This window comes from Phyllostomus hastatus, unplaced genomic scaffold (genome assembly GCF_019186645.2).
Source record: "Phyllostomus hastatus isolate PE091 unplaced genomic scaffold, TTU_PhHast_1.1 phas_scaffold_585, whole genome shotgun sequence".
Lineage (NCBI taxonomy): Eukaryota > Metazoa > Chordata > Mammalia > Chiroptera > Phyllostomidae > Phyllostomus > Phyllostomus hastatus.
The window spans coordinates 17226761-17248958 of NW_025334037.1; the positions used below are offsets into that span (position 1 = coordinate 17226761).

The 22198-nt window shown below is 37.6% G+C and overlaps 1 protein-coding gene across 2 annotated transcripts in view; it reads right to left on the reverse strand.

The window, feature by feature from the left end:
• Nucleotides 1–22198, reverse strand: part of DCDC1 (doublecortin domain containing 1) — a 352665-nt gene that overhangs the window by 150868 nt on the left and 179599 nt on the right. For both annotated transcript variants that reach the window (XM_045825425.1, XM_045825424.1), the window contains 4 exons: nucleotides 21815–21933; nucleotides 11557–11617; nucleotides 607–741; nucleotides 32–189 (listed from right to left, as the gene is read on the reverse strand). In XM_045825425.1, coding sequence (XP_045681381.1) covers nucleotides 32–189; nucleotides 607–741; nucleotides 11557–11617; nucleotides 21815–21933 — 473 coding nt within the window. The remainder of the gene's footprint in view (nucleotides 1–31; nucleotides 190–606; nucleotides 742–11556; nucleotides 11618–21814; nucleotides 21934–22198) is intronic.

The following is a 22198-nucleotide window of genomic DNA, read 5'->3' on the forward strand; positions in this document are numbered from 1 at the left end:
TAAAGCTCCACGCATGCTGTCAGCGCCCTACCTCTGAGCAGCCGCCTTGGGATGTTTCTCTTCCAGCCGCCTCACCAGTGCCACTGTCAGCCGCCCTGTCTCCCCAAGAGAACCTTCTGGCATTAAATCGGTGTCTGGAGGCTCTGGCAGATGCTTCAGATGGGAGACACTGGCACTTTTTTGCAGAACCTAATAAATAAAATGTAGAAATAACATAGCTAATTTTCATTGAGTGGAAACATCTAAACTATATATGCCAAAATTGTAACATTGCACCATTTGTGGAATCACAAATGGTAATTCTTCATCAGTCTTCTTCATCCTGCAGATACATGATTTGTATGTGGCCAGAACAAAAGAAGGCAGCCATAAGAAAAGCCAGTGTGTCACCATCCATTTAATAAAATGTTTATGTAAATGCACAGATGTTTCTACAAATGTTAATGTGTATCTCAGTAGTTACACTATGTGTATGATTTTAAGCCATCAGCAAGGCTAAGATGTGGACTCTTGCTTGCCTCCTGAAAACAGCTTGAATTGCTTTCTCTTTGGGGAATCCATTGTCAGAGGTCTATTTCCGCCTTGCCTCTGGCTCACTGCACTGACCTCTTCTGCTAAGCTGCTGTCGTGTTCCTGATGAGCTGTGGTCCAGGCGCCATGGTGAATGTGATGCTCTGTCTGGGTCACATCCATTTGTGCTGTTAGCTCCTCCAGGTAGGTCAGAGCAAACTGAGGATAAGCCTGTAGGAAAGAGGGGGAAATGTAGTGCTAGCCTTATAAGCAAAAACCTAAAATCTATACAGCTAGAATGATGGGAGGATAAATTAGATTAATAGTAAAAAGGAGTGGCTGCTAAACTTTGTACTTCGTTATCAATTTCAGACCAACATCAAGCCAAGTAACTTTAACATTATGACTTCTAATTAGCTGTTTGATTTGATCAAGTTTAACTTGATTGCTAATCTTTACTCTTAGATAAAACTATTAAAGCCATGTTACATGTTAATAATAGTATTTATCAACTTATTTCTACATAACGGGTAATAGTGTAAAGACACAGCACATATGTCATATGTAGTTTCTGTATTGTTTGGGAATATTCAATTCTGTTCCAGAAGACAAGAAAACAACCAATAGGATGAATGAAATCATTAGCTACACTAAGCACAGATAAGTAAATTAGTAACCTGAGGAGTGTCAGACAGGAAGTAAGTAGACAGTATATATATATGAACATAGAGAGGGGTGGAAGGATAAATAGACATTTAATAGTTATAATTTACTAAAGAACAAAGCAACAAGTATTTATGTGACACTAGACATACATGAAGCACATGGATGGTACATACAGAAAACATGAGATCTTTAAGTGGCCACCCATTGCTGACTCTCATTTTGGATCCTCTGCTGGACGAAATCCATAGCTGTCCATCAGGCTAAGTGGGGAGCACAGTGTATTACTGGCCAAGTGCATTTGCCAAGCAGCCCTCTCACAGAGCAAGTGTGTGTCACAGCTTCAGGCACTTTTGTCTGTTAGGCCTCCTTGCTCGGATTTCTGCCCTGGTCCTCGGAACCACCTCATCGACAGGGAAGGGAGGCGCACCATGGACAGAGAATGTGTGGGTGCTGCAGAGATTGGGTGATGTGCCCTTCAGCCCACTTGCACCCTCAGGATGTTAACCTAGCCCATCTCTCTCTCTGCACATTTTTCTTTGTGTTTTAAACCTATTCAATACATTTGATTTGAGTTTTTAAATTTGGTTTATGCACTCTTTTGTTCCATGAGCTCCAAGCTAGCCTATCTAGGAGCGTAGTTGGAGACCTACCAGTGCATCAGAGTAATTTCCCACATGACAATATATGTATGTTTTAATCTTTGCAACAGCCTTTTGAAATAAGTATTATCATTGTGTCCATTTTAAAGACAAAGCCAGACCTAGGGAGGTTAGGCAACTTGCTCAGTGTCATCCCTTTGTTTACTAGGACCTAAGTCTAGATATGCAGTCTCGAGTATGAAACAAACTTCTTTCCTGAGGTGTGGAACTAAAGTTCTAACAAAAAAAAATAGGAGGAGGTATCCAGTGACTAATTAAAGGGCACTAAGGTCCTTATATTGTCTGGGAAAACAGAGATATTGAGTAACTAAACTTTGGTAGAAAATGTATAATTAAATGTGCATGTTAAAATCGTAAGGGACTACAAAACCTTAAATGCATGTTACTATGTGAAAAAAGCCAACCTGAAAAGGCTCTGTGTTGTATGATGCCAGTTACATGACATTTTGGAAAAAGGCAAAACTGTGGAAAAGATTAGTGGTTGCCAGGGGCCAGGAGGGATGAATAGGTAGAGCACAGAGGATTTTTAGGGCAGTGAAACTACTCTGTGTGATACCATAATGATGGATACATGTCATTATACATTTATCCAAACCCATAGAAGGTACAACATCAAGAGTAAACACTACTGTAAAGTATGGGTTTGTGTACTTTGGGGAATGACGTGTCAATATGGGTTCATCATTTGTAATAAATGAACCACTCTAGTGCGGGACATTGACAGTGAGGTAGGTTGTGTGTGTGTGTGTGTGGGAACGTGGTGTATATGGGAACTCAGTACTTTCCACTCAGTTTTGCTGTAAACTTAAAACTGCTCTAAAAAATGAAGTCTTTTTTTTTAAAGCAATCTTTTTTTTAAGATTTTATTTATTTATTTTTAGAGAGGGAATGGGGGGAGATAGAGATAGAGAGAGAGACATCAGTGTGCGGTTGCTGGGGGTTATGGCCTGCAACCCAGGCATGTACCCTGGCTGGGAGTCAAACCTGTGACACTTTGGTTCGCAGCCCGTGCTCAATCCACTGAGCTATGCCAGCCAGGATGAAGCCTTTTTTAAAAAAAATGTAAGGAACTCCACCAGAAGTAGAAATGGGGAAAAAAGATAAATCACACTACATCAAAACTTAAAAGTTTTGTGCCACAAACAATGCCACCAGGAAAATAAAAAGACAGCCTAGAGAATGGGAGAAGATATTTGCAAATCATATGTCTGATTAAGGGATAGGTAAGTATCTCAGCTATATAAAGAACTCTTACAACTCAATATAAAAAGATGAATAACTCAATTTAAAAATAAGCAAAGGATCTTAGAAAATACTTCTCCAAAGGAGGCATACAAATGGCCAATAAACACTTGAAAAGATGTTCAACATCATTAGCCATTAGCAAAATATTACAAATCAAAATCTCAGTGGGATGCCATTTCACTTACTAGGATAGCTACAATTAAAAGAAAAAGAATGACAAGAGTTGATAAGGTTGCGAAGAAACTGGAGCCCACATATGTTGATGGTAAGAATATAAAATGGTGTAATTGCATTGAAAAACAGTTTAGCCAGTCCTTAAAATGTTAAACATGGAGTTATCATATGACCCAGGAATGCCACTCCAAGTTACATACCAATGAGAAATGAAAACATCCATCCACAGACAAACTTCTTCTATATCAATATTCATAGTGGCATTATCACAATAGCCAAACTAGTGGAAGCAAACAAAATGCCCATTTACTGATAAATAGGTAAAGAAAATGTGATATTTCTATGCAGCGGAATACTATTTGGCAATAACAATAAATTATTCATGCATGCTACAATGTGAATGAGCTTGGGCAACATTATGCTAAGTGGAAGAAATCAGTTATAAAAGACCCCATGTTATATGATTCCATTTGTATGAAATGTCCAGCATGGGTAAATCTACAGAGACAAATAGGGCTGCAGTGGGGGTAGAAAGAATGGAGGAAATAGGTGTGCGGTGCAAGGTATCTTTTAGGGAGAACAAAAATGTTCTAAAATTAGATGATGCAATGAAAGTGCAACCCTGTGACTGTACTGAAAAACACTAAATGGTGCACTTCAGATGGGAGAATCTTGCAGACAAAGCCAATGGAAGTGGGTGCAGGAGCAGCAGATCTCCCAGCTCCACCAGGCCTCAGAGGGCTGCCCCCACCGACACCCTGGCTGCAGCCCCGTGAGAGACTCCAGCTAGAGCTGCCCAGCCATCCACTCCCAGATTCCCAGGCTGCGGAAACTGCGAGATGACAAATATTTGTTGTTGTAAGTTACTGTGCTTGGGGGTAGTTTGTAACACAGCAATGAATAAAGTGCAAGTAGAGAAAAGGAAATAAGCATGTTTTCTCACAATCTTCATTAACATTGGATATTGCTCATTTTATATCTCCCATAATTAATAAGGAGAACATGCTATCTCATTGTTTTGTTTTATATTTGTTTAGATTCTACTGAGGCAGAACTATTAAGCTTTTTCCATGATAGTTTACATTCAATATTATTTTGTATTAGTATCAGGTGCACAGCAGAGTGGTTAGACCATCACACACTTGACAAAGTGACCCTCCTCCCCCAATCTCTCCAGCACACACCTGGCACCATGCACCGCTATTGCAATATTACTGACTATATCCCCTCTGCTGTACCTTACATCTCCACAACTATTTTATGACTACTAATTTATACTTCTTAATCCCTTCGCCTTTCTCACCTGCCCTTCAAACCTCCTCCCATCTGGCAACTTTCAGTCTGTTCTTTGTATCTAAGAGTCTGTTTCTATTTTGTTTGCTTATTTTGTTTTATAGATTCCACATAAAAGTAAAATCATATGGTATTTTTTTTTCTGTCTGACTTATTTCACTTAGCATAATACACTCTCGGTGCATCCATACTGTCATAATGGTAAGTAAGATTTATATTCCATTGTATACATGTAACACCATTTTTTTATCCACTCATCTATTGATGGGCACATGGGTTGCTTCCATATCCTCACTATTGTAAATAATGCTGCCATGAACATAGGGGTGCATGTATTTTTGGAATAGTGTTTTGGGTTTCTTCAGATATATACCCGGAGATGAAATCACTGAGTCATAATGCTGTTCCATTTTTAATATTTTGAGGAGTACTGTTTTCCACAGTGGCTGCACCAATCTGCATTCCCACCAACAGTGCATGAGAGTCCCCTTTTTTCGCCCACCCTTGTTTGATTTGTTGATGCCAGCCATTTTGACAGGTGTGAGGTGATATCTCACTGTAGTTTTAATTTGCATTTCTCTGATGATTTGTGATATTGACCATCTTTTCATCTATCTATTGTCCATCTCCCTTTTTGAAGAACTATATATTCAGATTCTCTGCCCACTTTTTAATTTTTTATTCAGTGTTGAGTTGTATGAGTTCTTTATAAATTTTGGCTATTAATCCCTTGTCAGATATGCCACTGGCAATTATCTCTTCCCATTCAGTGGGATGTCTTTCTGTTTTGTTGGTGGTTTCCTTTGTTGTGCAAAATCTTTTTAGTTTAATGTAGTCCCATTTGTTTATTTTTTCTTTTGTTCCCCTTGCCAGCAAAGATATGACCAAAAATATAAGCTGAGAGAAACAGCAAAGATTTTACTGCCTATGCTTTCTTTTAAGAGTTTTATGATTTCAAGTCTTACATTTAAAAGTCTTTAACCCATTTTGAGTTTATTCTTTGATATGGTGGAAGAAAGTAGTCTAGTTTCATCTTTTTGCATGCATCTGTCCAATTTTCCCAACATCATTTATCAAATAGGCTGTCTCTTACCTAGGCTGAACTTTTTAATTTTGGCTTGGCTATTTTAATTTTTTTGTTTGTTTGCAGGCCAGGGCTCAACCCACTGAGCCACACCAGCCAGGACTTTTAATTTTCCTTCTGTTGTGTATTTCCTTTTTATGTCCTTTGCCTGTTTTTCTATTGAAGTGTTTATCCTTTTCTATTATTATATGAGTCTTATTATATGTTAAGTATTATTCCATTCTCTGACATTTATATTTCAAAGCTCTCCCCTATTTGAGCCATAGCTCCCTACTTATTTTTGTTAGGCTATTTTAGATTTAAAAGTTTTAAAAATTTTTATATACTCAAAGCCATAGTCTTTCTCTGTATGGGTTCTATCTTTGTTTGCAAACTCACAAAGATATCTACTCACCACTACTGTGAGTTACATGCTTTAACCCATGCTTTATTTCCTAGATATTTCATAGGTTCAATGTTTAAATTTAAATATTTAATTTAGCTGAAACTGGTGGTATGTATAAAGGAAGTAATCTATCTTTTTGCAAATTAATACAGGGATGGTTAACATTAAATACAAACAAAAAAAAACCTTATCCAAGTAAAAACAATAACAAAATGCAATACTGTATTTAAATTTGTTCATTATTATCATCATTAATAGCTACAAATTATGAATTAGCTAGAATCAATATGCCAGAATCTATTGATAGGCCAGAATCTGTGCCAAATACTCAAAATGCTGGTATGAATATCTCTACTTTGCAGACAAAGAATGTGAACAAGCCCAGAAAGGTTAAATGACCTGCCTAAGGCCACACAGCTAATAAGTGGTAGTGCCGAGATTAGTCATTAATATCCTGAAGCAGTAGTTCTGTCTTTTTAAAGTTGAGTGGAATGAGCTCCATTTATGATCCAGCTGCAAATAATTATCAAATTATCCTCCATTTTAGCCTTAACTAAATGGATATAGTTTTGGATATGACTAAATTTAGATCTAATTAAAATTTTGAAACCTCTATAAGAATGAATGCCTAATTAAAAAATAATTTTGCTCTGTGAATCTAGAATAACTGTAATAAAAAAAATCAGCAACTGTGTTTGGGAATGTAACATTAAAATTTTTAGAATCAAAATCCTCTTTAAAATAATATGTTTGAAACACAAAAATATGCATTATTTGCTAGCTATCAATACCACTCTTAGGAATAATTCAAAAATTAGAAATTATAAGGAAAGGTAAAAAAGCCAGCAGAGTAGAAGTAGATGTTTAGGTACCTTAATTTTGAGAGAGAAAGGGAAGAATATATACCAAAACCCTGGTCCTGCCCTTCTGCGTCTGTTGGTGGGAAGGATGATACTTACGCAGGTCAGAATTATGTTCTTGGGTAATAGGAGTCAGCTCTGTTCAGGTGCATCTCAGAATGAAGTCTTACAGGCACAGGCTAAAGAGCGGGAGGGATGCTTTGGTATGGGCTCAAAATTCTACTTTTTATTTTTACCAAGAAATAAAAGCTTTGGTCTGTCTGTGATTCTCTTTCTACCAACCCAGAGCCTCGCTCTGGTTCAGGAAGGCAGTGAAGTCAGAAATAAGATAAAGGGAAAGCTGGGGTGAATCTCAGAATAAATTTAGAAAAATGAAATTTTAAAAATTCTTTGACAGTTGATGGCTATGTCAAATTCCCTGGTTTAGGACAGAGCTAAAAGTACATAGTGCTTGTTGAATTAATGAAGAGGGTTGGGATTTTAGCTAGTGTGCCAACAAATAATTACTCAGGGAAATGCTATTATGTTAATTTAAAATTTTAAACTGTATCAAACTCTCCACATTTCTCCAATGCTGCAGGTTGTCATGGAATAACAATTGAACTATGTGCTAGATTGGCCAAAAAGTCCATGTGGATTTTTCTGCAAAAATAAAAGACACTTTTCATTTTTACCAATAACTTTATTGATTTGGGTATTTTGAGTATGTTGGCTATCTCCCACATGGTATAACATTGATTGTTCTCAGTTAATGATTTGATCGCTATCAACTTCCACTGGTCTGCCCAAACGTGAAGGATCATCCAGCAGAAATCTCCAGCATGAAACTTCACTTCTCAAACCACTTTTGACACACTTGATCAGTCACGGCACCTTCTCCACAAACTGCACAACTCTTTTTGTTTTTTTTGTGTGTGTGTTTCATTTGCATCTTTAACCTTTCTTAAAATAATAAAGCATACTATGCTGAAAATGCTGCGTATTTTCTTCCATCTCCAATATTAAAATGACTGCACAAAAATTAAACAATGTTGATAAGTTTTTTTAAATACACGCTGATATGACAACTGTCACAATGCAATCTAACAAAATGGTTTTGAATGAAGTTAAAGACAACTAATCGCTACTAGAGCCATCTTACAGACAAATACCAAACGAACATTTTGGCCAGCCCAATAATTCTACCACACCTGTCAGGGTCTAAAAAGGAGATAGAAACTACATAGTAATTTGAACAGGACAAATTTAATACAAACAGTTAATAACAGAGAATTCGAGTGGCAGGTATCGACTAGTAAGAGTCAAAGAGAACACTAGAGAACGTGTAGACAGCAGATAGAGGGTGCAGCCAGTGCTTGTAGGCCTGAGAAAATGGCCAAGGGGAAGGCCTGTCCCAAGACTGGGATCCTGACCACAGGAAGAGGGCACAGCTGTGGCTCACAGGATGCCAGAGAAGTCCCTCAGGCAGTGCACTAGCAGGATGCACAGTCAGTCTGCCTTCCTTCAGAGCACCAAGGGCAGCCATCTGCAGGGAGGGGCCAAATTGGTAATACTCCACTAAGGAACTACCCGGAGAAATATGCTCAACGAAACCCTTCACAAGAAGGTGCCACACCGGCAATACCCTGTTGTGAAGCTGTCCAAGGCAGGTGCCAGGCAATAAATAGCACATCTGAAACTGAGGACAAGTATATTGATAACTGGCATGCTATGTGTTATAGGTTGAACCCCTTCCCCGCCCCAACCCTGGTACCTGTGAAGGTGAAATTATTTGGAAATAAAGTCTCTGTAAATGTAATCAAATTAAAATTAGGTCCTAAGGTGGGCCCTGGTCCAATATAACTTATGCATTTAGGAGCAGAAGGAAATTTGGACAGACACGCACACAGAGAATGCCACACGAAGACTCGGAAGCAGAGAGAGGCGGCCATGTGACGATGCAGCAAAGACTGGAGTTACACTGCCACAAGTCAAGGAATGCCCAGGCTACCAAAGGACGGGAGAGATCGGGAAGAACCCTCTCCTAAAGGGTTCAGATGGAGCAGTGCACTAACACCTTGATCTCAGACTTCAGCCTCCAGGACTGTGTGAGAGAATACATTTCTGTGGTTTTGAGGCACCCAGTTTGTGGTACCTATTATAGGAGCCCTGAAAAATTCACACGACACGTACTCCAGTTTCATTCATCTACATAACTTAACATTTCGGATATCATGGTGGTAGGATTCTGAGGTAACCACTAACAGATACCTAATGTGATTACTCTAATATCTGCCTTTCTTAAGTACCAATGGTTGATACTTAATGGTTGATCTGCATTCCATTTAGATTGGGAACCATAAAACAGGAAGGAAATCTTGAGAACTCCAGGCCAATCTCCTCATTTTTTTAAAGCAAACTTTTATATAAATATACTATGTATACAGAAGAGTATATAAACCATAAGCATACAATTCCATTTTTCACATAGTGAATTCCTGTTTAACCTCCCAGGTCAAAAAAGGGACCCCACGACACACCTGACGCACACCTGACGCACACCTGACGCGCTCCTGCGGCCCCCCTCTCAGTCACTAACTTACTTCAGCTCCAGCCGCTCTCCTGACTTTTAACACAATAGTCTGTTGCTTTGCCTAGCATTAAAGTTTAAATTACTGCAGTCATATAGTGTGCGTTCTCCTACATCTCGTTGCTTCTGTTCACCATTATATTGGTGAGATTCACTGTTATGGTAATTATAGTTTGTTCATTGCCATTGCTATCATCCCCCAGGGTCAGACAATTATGGCTCATGAGCTAAATTGGACCAACCACCTATTTGTGAAAAGAAAGTTTCACTGAAACCCAGGCATACCATTCATTTACACATTGTCTATGGCTGTTATTATGCTACAAAAGCTGGGTTGAGATATTGGGACAGAGATCATGTGGCTCACAAAGCCCCAAATATTTAGTATCTGGTCCTTTACAGAAGTTTTCCAACTCTGCTATATTCCATGGAATATATATACCACAATGTATGTGTCTGTTCCACTGCTGATTACCGTAAGTGTTAGCCCCCACTGAGGCTACCTCAATCAGTACTTGCTATAAACACTTTAGTAAATGTAAGTACTTCAGTTTAGCAGTAAACGAGGAGCAGGTTTGCTTGGCTACATAGACATGCTCAACTTTAATAGATACTGCCAGTTCTCCAAAGTGCTGATTTTCTTTTTTTTTTTTTTGAGAATCAATTTTTTTTATTTTAATTGTTCAAATACAGATTTCTGTCTTTTACTCCCATCACAGCCCACCCCTCCTTAGCCCTCCCCACCTCCTTCCCCACCCCCCCCCCTAGTTTTTGTCCATGTGTCCTTTATACTTGTTCCTGTAAACCCTTCCCCTTTTCCCCTGAAATTCCCTCCCCTCTCCCCTCTGGTCACTGTCAATCTGTTCTCTATTTCAGTGTCTTTGGTTATATTTTGCTTATTTGTTTGTTTTGTTGTTTAGGTTCCTATTAAAGGTGAGATCATATGGTATTTGTCTTTCACTGCCTGGCTTATTTCGCTTAGCATAATGCTTTCCAGCTCCATCCATGCTGTTGCAAAGGGTAGGAGCTCCTTCTTCCTTTCTGCTGCATAGAATTCCCTTGTGTACATGTGCCATAGTTTTTTGGTCCATTCATTTACCGATGGGCACCTAGGTTGCTTTCAACACTTGCCAATGTTCTACAATCTCATTCACTGTAATGAATAAGAAAACTGACACAGACATCGAAACAGTATCTGTAGTCCCATGTTCATTGTAGCACTCACTGCTCACAATAGCCAAGATATGGAAACCACCTAAGTGTCTAAGTGTCCGTCAATGGGCGAATGGGTAAACAGATGCAGTATGTGTTTTATTTATATTTATACATGCACACACACGCTGGAACATGACTGAGTTGTGAGAAAGAAGGCCTGCCATTTTTGACACCATGGATGGGCCTAGAGGGCACTATGCAAAGTGAGACAAGCCAGACAGAGAGACCAGTACTGCATGATCTCACTTATAAGTGGAACCTAAAGAGGCCAAATTCCTAGAAACAGAGAAGTCTGGTGGTGACCAGGAGGGTGGGGGAATTGGGGTACAAACTTACAACTAGTAGGTAGAAATAAGTTCTAGAAATCTGATGCACAACATAGTTATTATAGTCAACAATAATATATTATAAACTTCAAAACTGTTAAGACAGCTTTGTCTTACTCATACACAAAAAGAAATAATTATGTGACAAGATAGAGGTGTTAGCTAATGCCATGCTGATAATCCTATTGCAAGATATACATCTAACAAATTAATACATTGTATACCTTTAACTTATACAATGGTATATGTCGATTATATCTCAAGAAAAATAATAAATTAAATTAAATATTGAGATAAAAGAAAGAAAGAAAACTAATGACCTGAAATGCTGGGTTGTTTCCTAGCAATAAATTGTGGAAAATTAGCTTTGGAAAACTAGTGTTTTATTCAAACAAAACCTCGAAAGAAAGTATTGGGTTAAATTAAATTAAATTCTAAATGTCTGAGAACAGAGTTAAATCATTTGTGCACAAAAAGCATATCTTGCTCTCAACAATAGACAGTGCATTTTATACAAAACTGGGAACAGAAAAACTTAGGAATAAAAGCTGTGGCTTATAAAGTCCTTACCTTAGAATAAATACAGCTGTCAGTTCCAAACACCCACTTCTGAGAATCATCTTCTTTATGTCTGTAATGAAAATGTAATTTAGAGATTGACACCTTTTCTTCACACTGAAACGTTTCATAGGTTTCAAATAAAAGCATCATTTTCCACGTTGTCTAGCGGGAGGACTGCCCACACCCTACCAAGGATTATACTACTCTTCCATCATCGCTGCTACCTCAGGAGCTACAACCTTCCCTAAGAGAACCAATTCCTTCGGTACCCAAAGTGCTGTGAAGTCTGTGCATGTGGGGGATGTGTATGTGTGTGTTACCAATGACAACAGTGATGAAAAATTGTAGAGAATAAATAGAATCACTAAGAATATGATACAAATTTCTATCCCCAGGAAAGATTCTCGCTGAGATAGAAAGGGGTTTAATTGAGTACAAGGGGTAAGAAAATGGGATGGAAAAAGACACTGTGGAAAATTAGAAACCTCAGGTATCCGTTTCTGAAATGACCAGAAAATTTCATTAAGAGACATCAAATTTTCCGAGCTAAGGCTAAGAAAGAAAAACTAAAATGTGATGAAGTTAATCATGCCTAAATTAACTAATCAGGTATTCATTAATATTTAGAAACCTTACAAAAGTAAGACAAATGAATTAAATTAAGTGCAATGGGATGTTAAACAAGACTTTTCCTACTGCCTCTGAGTTTTGACAGAAACATCAATGGTTGATACTAAGAGTGCCGGGTAATGCTCTGTTCCAAAGCCAGGGGCTCTATGATCTCGGCACACTACATGGAAAGGCAGTCTTCCAGAACTGTTCAGGGCATATTACCCTTTCACCCACACCCAGTGTGCATGAGAAAATGTGAAGAACTCTTGGGCTTGCTCAGATTTTGATTCAGGAGGTCTGGACCCCTAGAAATCCATAGTAATAAGTATGGCAAGTGATTGTGATGATAAGAACTCTGGGGAATTTGGACGTGTGTAGACCATGGACCAGACTTTGGGAAACACTGAAATAGAATGATGAGAGCAGGTGAGGAATAAAGAGCTACATACATAAAATATTATAAAAGAAGAACTGGTTTGGTGATTGACTGGGGTGGAGATTAGAGAGAACAGATGATGTTAATTCTCAGATGTCAAATTTGGGTAAAAAAGATAACACTGTTTAAAAGATAACTTGACCAAGTAGATGATGTTCAGTCTCTCTGACTACCTGGTGATGTGCTGTTTGTCTCTCTTCCTACCTCTGCACCTAGTATGGTGCAGACACACTTGCTTGTTGTGTTCAATGGCATCTTAAAAGAAGTGTTTCACCTGGTCTAAATTCATGTTGGCCAATTACCACTCTCTTTCCAGCAAGACCTAAGTGGCGGGGAAAAAGTAGACACAAAAAACATACTGAAAGATTAACACTGAAATAAGAAAAACAGTGAAGGTTACTAGACAGGTAATGGAAACGAATAAGGCAGGCTAGAGCTGGTGTGAGGGTGGGTACTGGGAATGGTGGGGCACAGAGCAAACTGGAGGGTATGTGTTCTGTCTGCAGGGGAAACCCATCCTCGCCTGATCAGTGTCATGAGAGAATGAAAGTCCAGTGCAGCCCATTCTTCTGATTTTTTTCTAGAAAAAAAAACAGAAATCTGTATTTTTCAGTGAAAAGTCTCCCTGTATCCATAGGCTTACAATTAATTCAAAAGATATAACAACATGCAGACCCAACAACATCTATGCGTTCACGATATTTAGTCTAATGTAACCTCAGTGTGGGGATGGATGTGCGTGCGTTACTTTAATTTACTTTAATTACTTTATGCATATAACACTAATGGCCAGATCTCCACTCTTTAAAACTCAAGCAAAATTGAGATTTAATGATGGTCTAAAGGAGAAATTTTGTTCTTTGGTTTGTCTATAAGATGACCAAAAAAATATCTGGGAGAGCCCTGGCTGGCGTAGCTCAGTGGATTGAGCACGGGCTGGGAACCAAAGTGTCCCAGGTTCGATTCCCAGCCAGGGTACATTCCTGGGTTGCAGGCCATAACCCCCAGCAACCGCACATTGATGTTTCTCTCTCTCTCTCTCTCTCTCTCTCTCTCTCTCTCTCTCCTTCCCTCCCTAAAAATAAAATAAATAAATAAAATCTTTAAAAATATATATATATATCTGGGAGAAAAGGTTTTAAAGTTGAGGATTTTTAGAATTGTTAAGATTTTCAGATTACTTGGTAAGGATGTTGTTCTGCCTTTCATCCACTCCTGGTCAGGTACATATCACAAAAAAATACTAAAAAGACAAATACATGCACGCACTTGCTACACTGAATGAGATGAGTGGCATTAAATGAGACACAGCTGAACTAATGAGGCATGATATGTTTACGGTATTCTTTGTGAGTTGTCAGGTTGCTACTTTAAGTGCTAGTTCTATTATTTTTAGCATATAAAAGGCTAAGTCTGGATTCATAGCATTTGTTAAAATTACATTGTACTACTAGAGGAGAAGAGAAAAAAAATTTGTCTCCAGAACTTGCCGTCACATGAGCACATTTATTATTAGTTATAATGAAACATGATTATGTTAAAAAACAAGTCAGGCGGGCACTTCAGAAACTCCAGAACAGAGGTACGTCTTGGTCTTCACTGCTTTTTAAACGAGATGTAATTTCACAGTTAATGGGAACCTCTAGTATTCCAGACTTTTTGCTGTTTTGCTTCTGTTTTACAGATTTTGTTTCTCAGAAAAAGGCAAGTGGCTTTCATGCAGAGCCGAATGATCCTCATTTGCATAGGGATCCTCCCTTTCTCCTGCCCATTTCTCCCACTCTCCCTCTTTCCTTCCTTTCTAAAGTAAACCACATCCTTCCTTGTAAATAGAGATTTTTCAAGTAAAACTACATTTTCAGTTTTCTAAATTATCTTTTTCCTTGCCCATGCTCTGTTCTCCACAAGGACAGCACATGTGAGGCTTCAGTTCCACCCAATTCTATAACAATCCAGGCCAGAATAGGACACACAGGTCAGTCGGCTAAGACCACATCACCACTAGTTGCAGTGTCCAGTTAGTCCAGGGAGAGCCCTGGGCATGGAGAACATGTTCATCGCGTGCTACGAAAAACCTTTCCCAACACCTGCCCCTTCACTGAACTAGACCACCGATCAACTCGCCCACTGAGAGTGGTCTTCCCCCACCATCCCCTCTCAGGCAACCGCTCAGTTACTCCATTTGACTTTGTTTTATTTTCTTAGTTTGTTTTTTTGTTCTTTTTAAAAACAACTACTGAGAAATAACTGACATACAATCCTCAGATATTGGATATCGACTGGCATATATTTAAAATGCAAAATTTGATAAGTTTTAAAACGTGCATATACCTGCTCAAGCATCATAGCAGCCATGGTGATGAACATATCCACATTCATCATCCCCCAGCAATCACCCCAAAGTTTCCTTGTGCCCCTTTGCAGTACCCCCGCTTTTACCCTCCCCACCATTTCATCTTCAAGCAGGTACTGATCACCTTTTTAGATTACTTAGCATTTTCTCAAGTTTTATATAAATGGAATAAACAATATATACTCTTTTTGGGTTTGCTGCTTTCCCTAAACATATGAGTAATTACTTTGAGATTCATCCATGATTGTTGTACATATCAAGAGTTTATGCCTTTTTATTGTTCAGCAATATGTTATAGATATATCATAATGTATTTACTACTTATTCACCTGTGGATGGACATTTTGGGGGGTTGTTTTCAGTTTTTACTTTTGGCTTTATAAATAAAGCTGCTATGAATATGTGTGTTCAAGTCTTCATAAGGACATGTGCTTTCATTTGTCTTACGCAAATTTCCAGAAGGTGAATGGCTAGGTACTTAGGTAGATACATGTTTAAAATTTTAGAAAAGTACCAACTGTTTCCAAAGCGACTGAACCATTTTATATTTCTACCAACTAAGTATGAGCATTCCAGTTGCTGCACATCCTCCCCAGCATTTGGTATGGCCACTCTTTTAAACATGAGACCTTGTACTGCTAATGTGGTAACTCGTTGAGGGTTTATACTGCATTCCCCTAACGATGAATGATGTTGCACACCTTTTCCTAGGTATGCCTCCCTTGTTAAGGGGTATGTTCAAATAATTTATCTGCCCATGTTCTCTTGAGTCGTGTGTGAATTTTGCAGATATATGTTATTTGCAAATATTTTGTCCTTGTGTGTAGCCTGTCTTGTCATTTCTTGACAATGTCTTTTAGAGTAGAATTTCTTAATTTTAATGAAGTCCAATTGATCAATTTATATTTTAGTGGATAAAAAAGTTTTGTTTAACATAAGATCATATGCATTTTCTCCTATGTTTTCATCTAAAATGTTTACAGTTTTAGATTTTACATTTCAGCCTATAATTTATTTTGAGTTAACCACTCCCTATGGTATGAGGTATAAATCAAAGCTTATTTTTTTTGCATGTGAATATTCCAATTGTTCCATCACCATTTGTTGTAAAAATAAAAAAAATCCTTTCTCCACTGAATTTCCTTGCACTTTTGTCAAAATCAATTGGCCGTGTATATGTATGTCTTATTCCTGGATGCTCTGTTCTGTTTCTTTAATCTACTGTCTACTTTGGTGCCAAGAGCACACCATTTTAATCACTGTGACCTTATAATAAGTCTTGTCAGGTAAAATAGGCCTTCCAGCCTTGCTCTTTTGAAAAATTGTTTTGACTATTTTAGCTCTTTGACTTTCTACATAAAATTTAAAATCAGCTTGATGATTTCTATAAAGAAAGTGTACTGGGGTTTTAATTGAGATTGTATTAAATCCACAGATCAATTTGACAAGAACAGACATCACAACAATATTGAGACTTCCAATTCAAGAACACATTATATACCTGCATTTATTTAGGTCTTCTTAAATGTCACTCTGCAGTGTTCTGTAGTTTTCAGTGCACAAGCTCGTACCATATTTTGTCTGATTTATCCTTAAGTATGTCACACTTTTGATGCTATTGTAAATGGTATTTCTAAATTTCAATGCCCAATTGTGTGTTGCTAGAATATAGAAATGTACCTAATACAGGTGTATAGATCTCAAGCTCTCAGACTTCCTAAATTCATTTATTAGTTCTGGAACTTTTTTTTAGATTGTATAGCATTTTCTGTACAGAAAATCATGTCATTTGAAAATACGGACAGTTTCACTGTTTCGATTCCTATCTAAATGCCTTTTCTTTCCTTTTTCTTCCTACCATGGCTAAACATGTCCACGAAGTTCTGAGCAGGAATGGTCAGAGCAGACGTGACCTCAGGGAGGCAGCGTGCAGCTTTTCACCACTAAGTACGTTAGCTGCTCGTGTTTCATAGATGCCCTTTGACACACGGACAGAGTTCCCTTCTACTCGGCTTTCTGAGAGCTTGCATTAAGGATCAACACGTTGACTTTTGTCGAATGCTTTTTCTATATCTATTTGGATATTCATACAATTTTTTCCTTTTTAGCCTGTCAATATGGTGACTTACATTGATTAATTTTCAAATAATAAACTGATTTTGCTTGGCTGGTTGTGTGATATATTATCTTTATTTAATAATTGTATTGAATTAGCTAAAATTTTGTTAAGAATTTCTGCATTTATGTTCATTCAGGATATTGGTCTATTATTTTATTTTCTTGTAATGTCTTTGGATTTTGTCATCAGAAGTAAGGCTGGCCTCATAGAAAGGGTTTCGCGGTATTTCCTCTTCTGTTATTTGGACTAGATTGTGTAGAATTGCTATTATTTTTTCCTAAAATGTTTGGTAGAACTCTTTATGAAGCAAGGAAAAACATCTGCACCAGGATTTTTGCTTGTGGAAATGATTTAAATGAAAAGTCAGTTTCTTCAAGAGATATAGCACTACTCAGGTTACAATATTTCATAGATATTGCTAATTTGTGTCCTTTAAAGAGTTGGTCCTTATCATCTATGCTGACAAATTTACTGGCACATAGTTGTTCAAAATATTCAGTGATTATCCCTTTAGTAACTATGTGATACCACCTTTCTCCTTTCCAATACTAGTAATTTGTGTCCTTTGTCTTTGCTTCCTGCACCATGTGGCTAGAGATTTATTAAGTATTTTTTAATCTTTCTAATAAAAAAACCAGCTTTTGGTTTCAGGTGGTTTCTCAGTTTTCCTGATTTCTATTTCATTGATTTCCCTTCTAGCTGTTATTATTCCCTTCCCTCTCTTCATTTTGAGCTTGATTTGCTTTTCTTATTCTAGTTCCTTAAAATGGAATCTGAGGTCATTGATTTGATATCTTTTTTCTTTTCTTAAATAGGCATTTACATAAATTTACAGAAACTTCTTTAGCTGCATCTTACATTCACTTTCACTCACTCAAAATACTTGTTAATTTCTATTTTGATGTGTCCTTCGATCTATGGGTTACAAATGTGTTACTCCGTGTCCAGATATATGGGGCTTTTCCAGAAAGCTTTATGCTACTGATTTCTAATTTAACTCCATTATGATCAAAGAACATATTTTATATGAATTCTGTTAAATATATTGAGACTTGTTTTATAATCAGAATATAGTATTAATTTAATATGCTATGTACTTGAAATGAATATGTCTTCTGCTATTGTCGGGTGCATTAAGGTATAAATATCAATTAGTTAACTCTGTTATTCTAATCTTCTATACTCGTACAGACTTATTACTACTTGTTCTATTGACTACTAAAACAGCATTGTTTTGCTGACTACAACTGTAGATTTTTCTCCTTCTTACAGTTTTGTCAGCTGTCTCTTCATGCATTTTGTAGTAGTTTTATGAAGTGAACAAAGGTACGGGATTTTTATGTCTTCCTCACGGGCTAACCCCTGAATTGTTATGAAATGATCTTCTTTATCCCTGATGGTAAAACCAAAGTCTACTTTGTCTGACAAGAATTTAGCCATTCAAGCATTTTTTTGTATTGGTATTGTCATTGTATAAGTGAATTCCATGCATTTACTTTTAACCTATTTGTGTCCTCATATTTAAAGTGGGTTTTTATAAATTAGCATATAGATGGTCTTGCTTTTTTATCTAATCTGGCATCTGACTTTTTTATCCTCACCTGAGGACATGCTTATTAGAGGGCAAGGGACAGAGAGAGGCAGGGAGAGAAACATCAATGTGAGAGGAAAACATCAATCGATTGCTTCACATACATGCCCCGACCAGGATCAAACCCGCGGCCCAGGCACGTGCTCTGGCCTGGAGTCAACCCTATGACCTTTCTGTTTCCAGGACGATGCTGCAACCAACTGACCCACATTGGCCAGGGTCTGACATCTCACTTTCAAATGGGGTGTTTACATCACTTACTTTTAATATAATCCTTGGTACAGTTGGTTGAAATCTACCATCTTGTTCTTTATTTTTTCTTTGTCCTATTTGGTGTTTTTCCCCTTTCCTTCTTTATCTGTCTTCTTTCAGATTAAATATTTTTTATGATTTCACTTCATTGACATTTTTTATTTGTTACCATAACTCTTTGTTATGTTATATTAGTGGATGCTTTAGGAACTATCATATACATCTTTAACTTACAGTCTACCTTCAGTTGATGTCATTCCCTTTGATAAATATAGTATCTTTCTTCCATTTCTCTCAAAATAGCATTTGTACAATTTACCTTCATATATTCTAGTTCACATGTCTATGTGAATATATTATCTCTATATTATTTTTTGCTTTAAACAATACATTGTATTTTAAAGAGAAATAATGAGAATTAAGGTCTTTATACCACCTACGTAGTTACTATTCCCAGTGCTTTCCATTTCCATCTGCTATCATTTTTTTCCTACTTGAAGGATTTCTTTTAAAGAATCTTTTATTTATTTATTTATTTTCAGAGAGGGAAGGGAGGGAGAAAGAGAGAGAGAGAGAAACATCAATATGCGGTTGCTGGGGGTCATGGCCTGCAACCCAGGCATGTGCCCTGACTGGGAATCAAACCTGCGGTGCTTTGGTTCGAAGCCCGCACTCAATCTACTGAGCTATGCCAGCCAGGGCGAAGGACTTCTTTTAATATTGTTTGTGGTTCAGGTGTGCTGATAAGTTTTTTTTAAAAACCTGTGAACATTTGAAATGTTGGGAAGGACAGGTTTTTAAAACTGTTTCAAAGATGTCCTTCCTCTGTCTTCTCACTGGCATTATCACCAACAAGACATCTGTGGATCTTAACTTTGCTCCTCCTGTAAATGATGTCTTTTCTCTTCGTAAGCATTTAAGGCTTTTCTCTTCATCACAACTTATAGGCAATTTTATGAAGATATTGCTTCATTTCATTTATTCGTGTTTGTTGTGCTTAGAATTTGTTGGACTTTGTGCATCTGTAGGTTATAGTTCTCACAAAATCAGAAATACTTCAGATAGCAATTATTCCATTATTTTTCTGTTTCCTGCTTCTCCCCCTCAGAGATGTTAATTATTCAGAGATTAGGCCATATAAAGTTTCTCACGTATCACTGATAATCTGTTCTTTTTTTTTCCCCAATGTTTTTCCCCCTGGCTTTCATTGTGAATAGTTTCTATTGTTTTCTCTTCAGGTTCGTTAATATTTTCTTCCACAATGTCTAATCTGCCATTAGTCATCTATTTTTCATTTCCTACATTGCTGTTTTTCAGCTCTAGAAATTTGATTTGAAACTTTTAAATCTTCCATGTTTCTACTTTATACATTTAATCTTTTCCCTAGCTTCTTACAGGAATACAGTTATAACAACTGTTTTAATACCCTCTTTGTTAATTCTATATCTATATAATTTCTAGGTCAGTTACAATTGCTTGACTTTTCTCCTTGTTATAACCACAGACAAAGTGAGCTGAAGCATCTGTGGCTCTATGTGCCAAGGTTTGGCCTTGTCATTATCATCACAGGTTGAATCATGACATGTCTCCCATTTATACCACAGATTCTGCTCTGGGAATCTTGTCACCCACTCCACTTACACCACCGCACCAAACTGGGGCTTCTCTTGGGTTTGTTCATCCTTCCATGCGAACTGTGTGCTTAGGGTGCTACTAGCACTGGCTAGTTTGCATGCTGCGGAGCTAGTGTCTCCCTCTCCCTTCTGCTGTGTTTCTCATTAATGTACCCCACTAGTCCACTGAGATGTCTGCTACTGTACTTGTCAGGCAATTGTCTGACTAGACTTTGACATAGGGGCAGTGTAGTGTTGTTGCTAAGAGTGAGTTATACAGCCTGACTGCTTGGGTTTGCATTCCTGCCCAACCACTGAGTAGGCATGACCTTGAGTGAATGATGACTTCTCTGTGCTGCAAGTTCCTCAACTGTGAAGATAATAATAATGCATCTCATTGGGTTGTTGTGAGGATTAAATGTGAAAATATAATATAAATTAGAATAGTGTCAGGGTCAGAAATTAATTTTTGTTAGAGTGAGAGGAAGAGCCAGAATTTATGCATGTGAATCTGACTCTGTGGATCACATTCCTAATCATTATGTGATATTCTAATACTTGCTGGACAATCTGTATTGCATATTAGAGAAAGCTTCCCTTCTGCATTCGCACTGGGCTAGCTTCTCTGGTGTTTAAATGTCCTCATTCTGGTTTCAACTCTAAGCACAAACTAACTGCCTATCCATCCAGAAGTAGTTGGATAATAGCTTTCAAAGTCCCAAAGTACAACAGAATTTATTTTTGTCAACACAGGTGAAATCAGAAGATAAATGAACAAGAAAAACAAAAGCACTAGGAAACTATTTCCAAACTGTTGAATATAAATCCATTTTCTGCTTCCTTGCTAAATTTTTCCATTTTATAATCCCAAGTCAGGAAGCAGCAATACTTTGTCTCCTTGGGGTTTTTTTTTCATCGTTCAATATTTTATATTTAGAAGATGAAGAAAAGGTTAAGAATACATGCAGAACATTACATTTTTAATTAGCAATCAAAATAAATAGAAGGAAGTCCGTTGCAATAATTATAGAGGAAAGCAGCAGCCTGTCTGCCACACGGGTGCATGGTAAGGCCAACATTTCATTTTTTAAATATCTAAGAAACACTACCAAACCACATGGGATACGTTTTCAGCTTATTTTAGATTAAAAAAGTTAATGTTGATATTGTAGACACAAATTTAAACACCTAATGAACATTCCCTCTCAGCCAGGAGGCATCATGATTTAACTGCTCAGAAATCTTGAAATTCACATGTACTGCTTTAAGTTAAATAACTTAGAAGCATTACCTTTTCTGTAGGATTAATTTATATCCTTCTAGCGAGGTTCCCCCAGTGGCCTTGATTCTGATTGGATGACCAATAGCTAGGCAGCCCTGCATTATCGCTCGGCTCAGGATCATCCCAGTCTTCCAATGAATAGAGAGGGGAGAAAGGTCTAAATAAGTTAAAAGAACCAGAAAATTCAACAATGTGTCACAAATCGTGAGGTCATTATGCCTGGATAACCCCGGATATTAACAGTTGCAGAAAGTGAAACACTACCCGCAACTTAGCAGCCAGCGAGCCGTGCTCAGAATCAGTGATCCTCCCTGCCCAACACGGTGGCATTTCATAGTTCAACGCCAAATACAACAGACCTTGATATCTTCATTTGTCCTTTTTCTCTGTGCA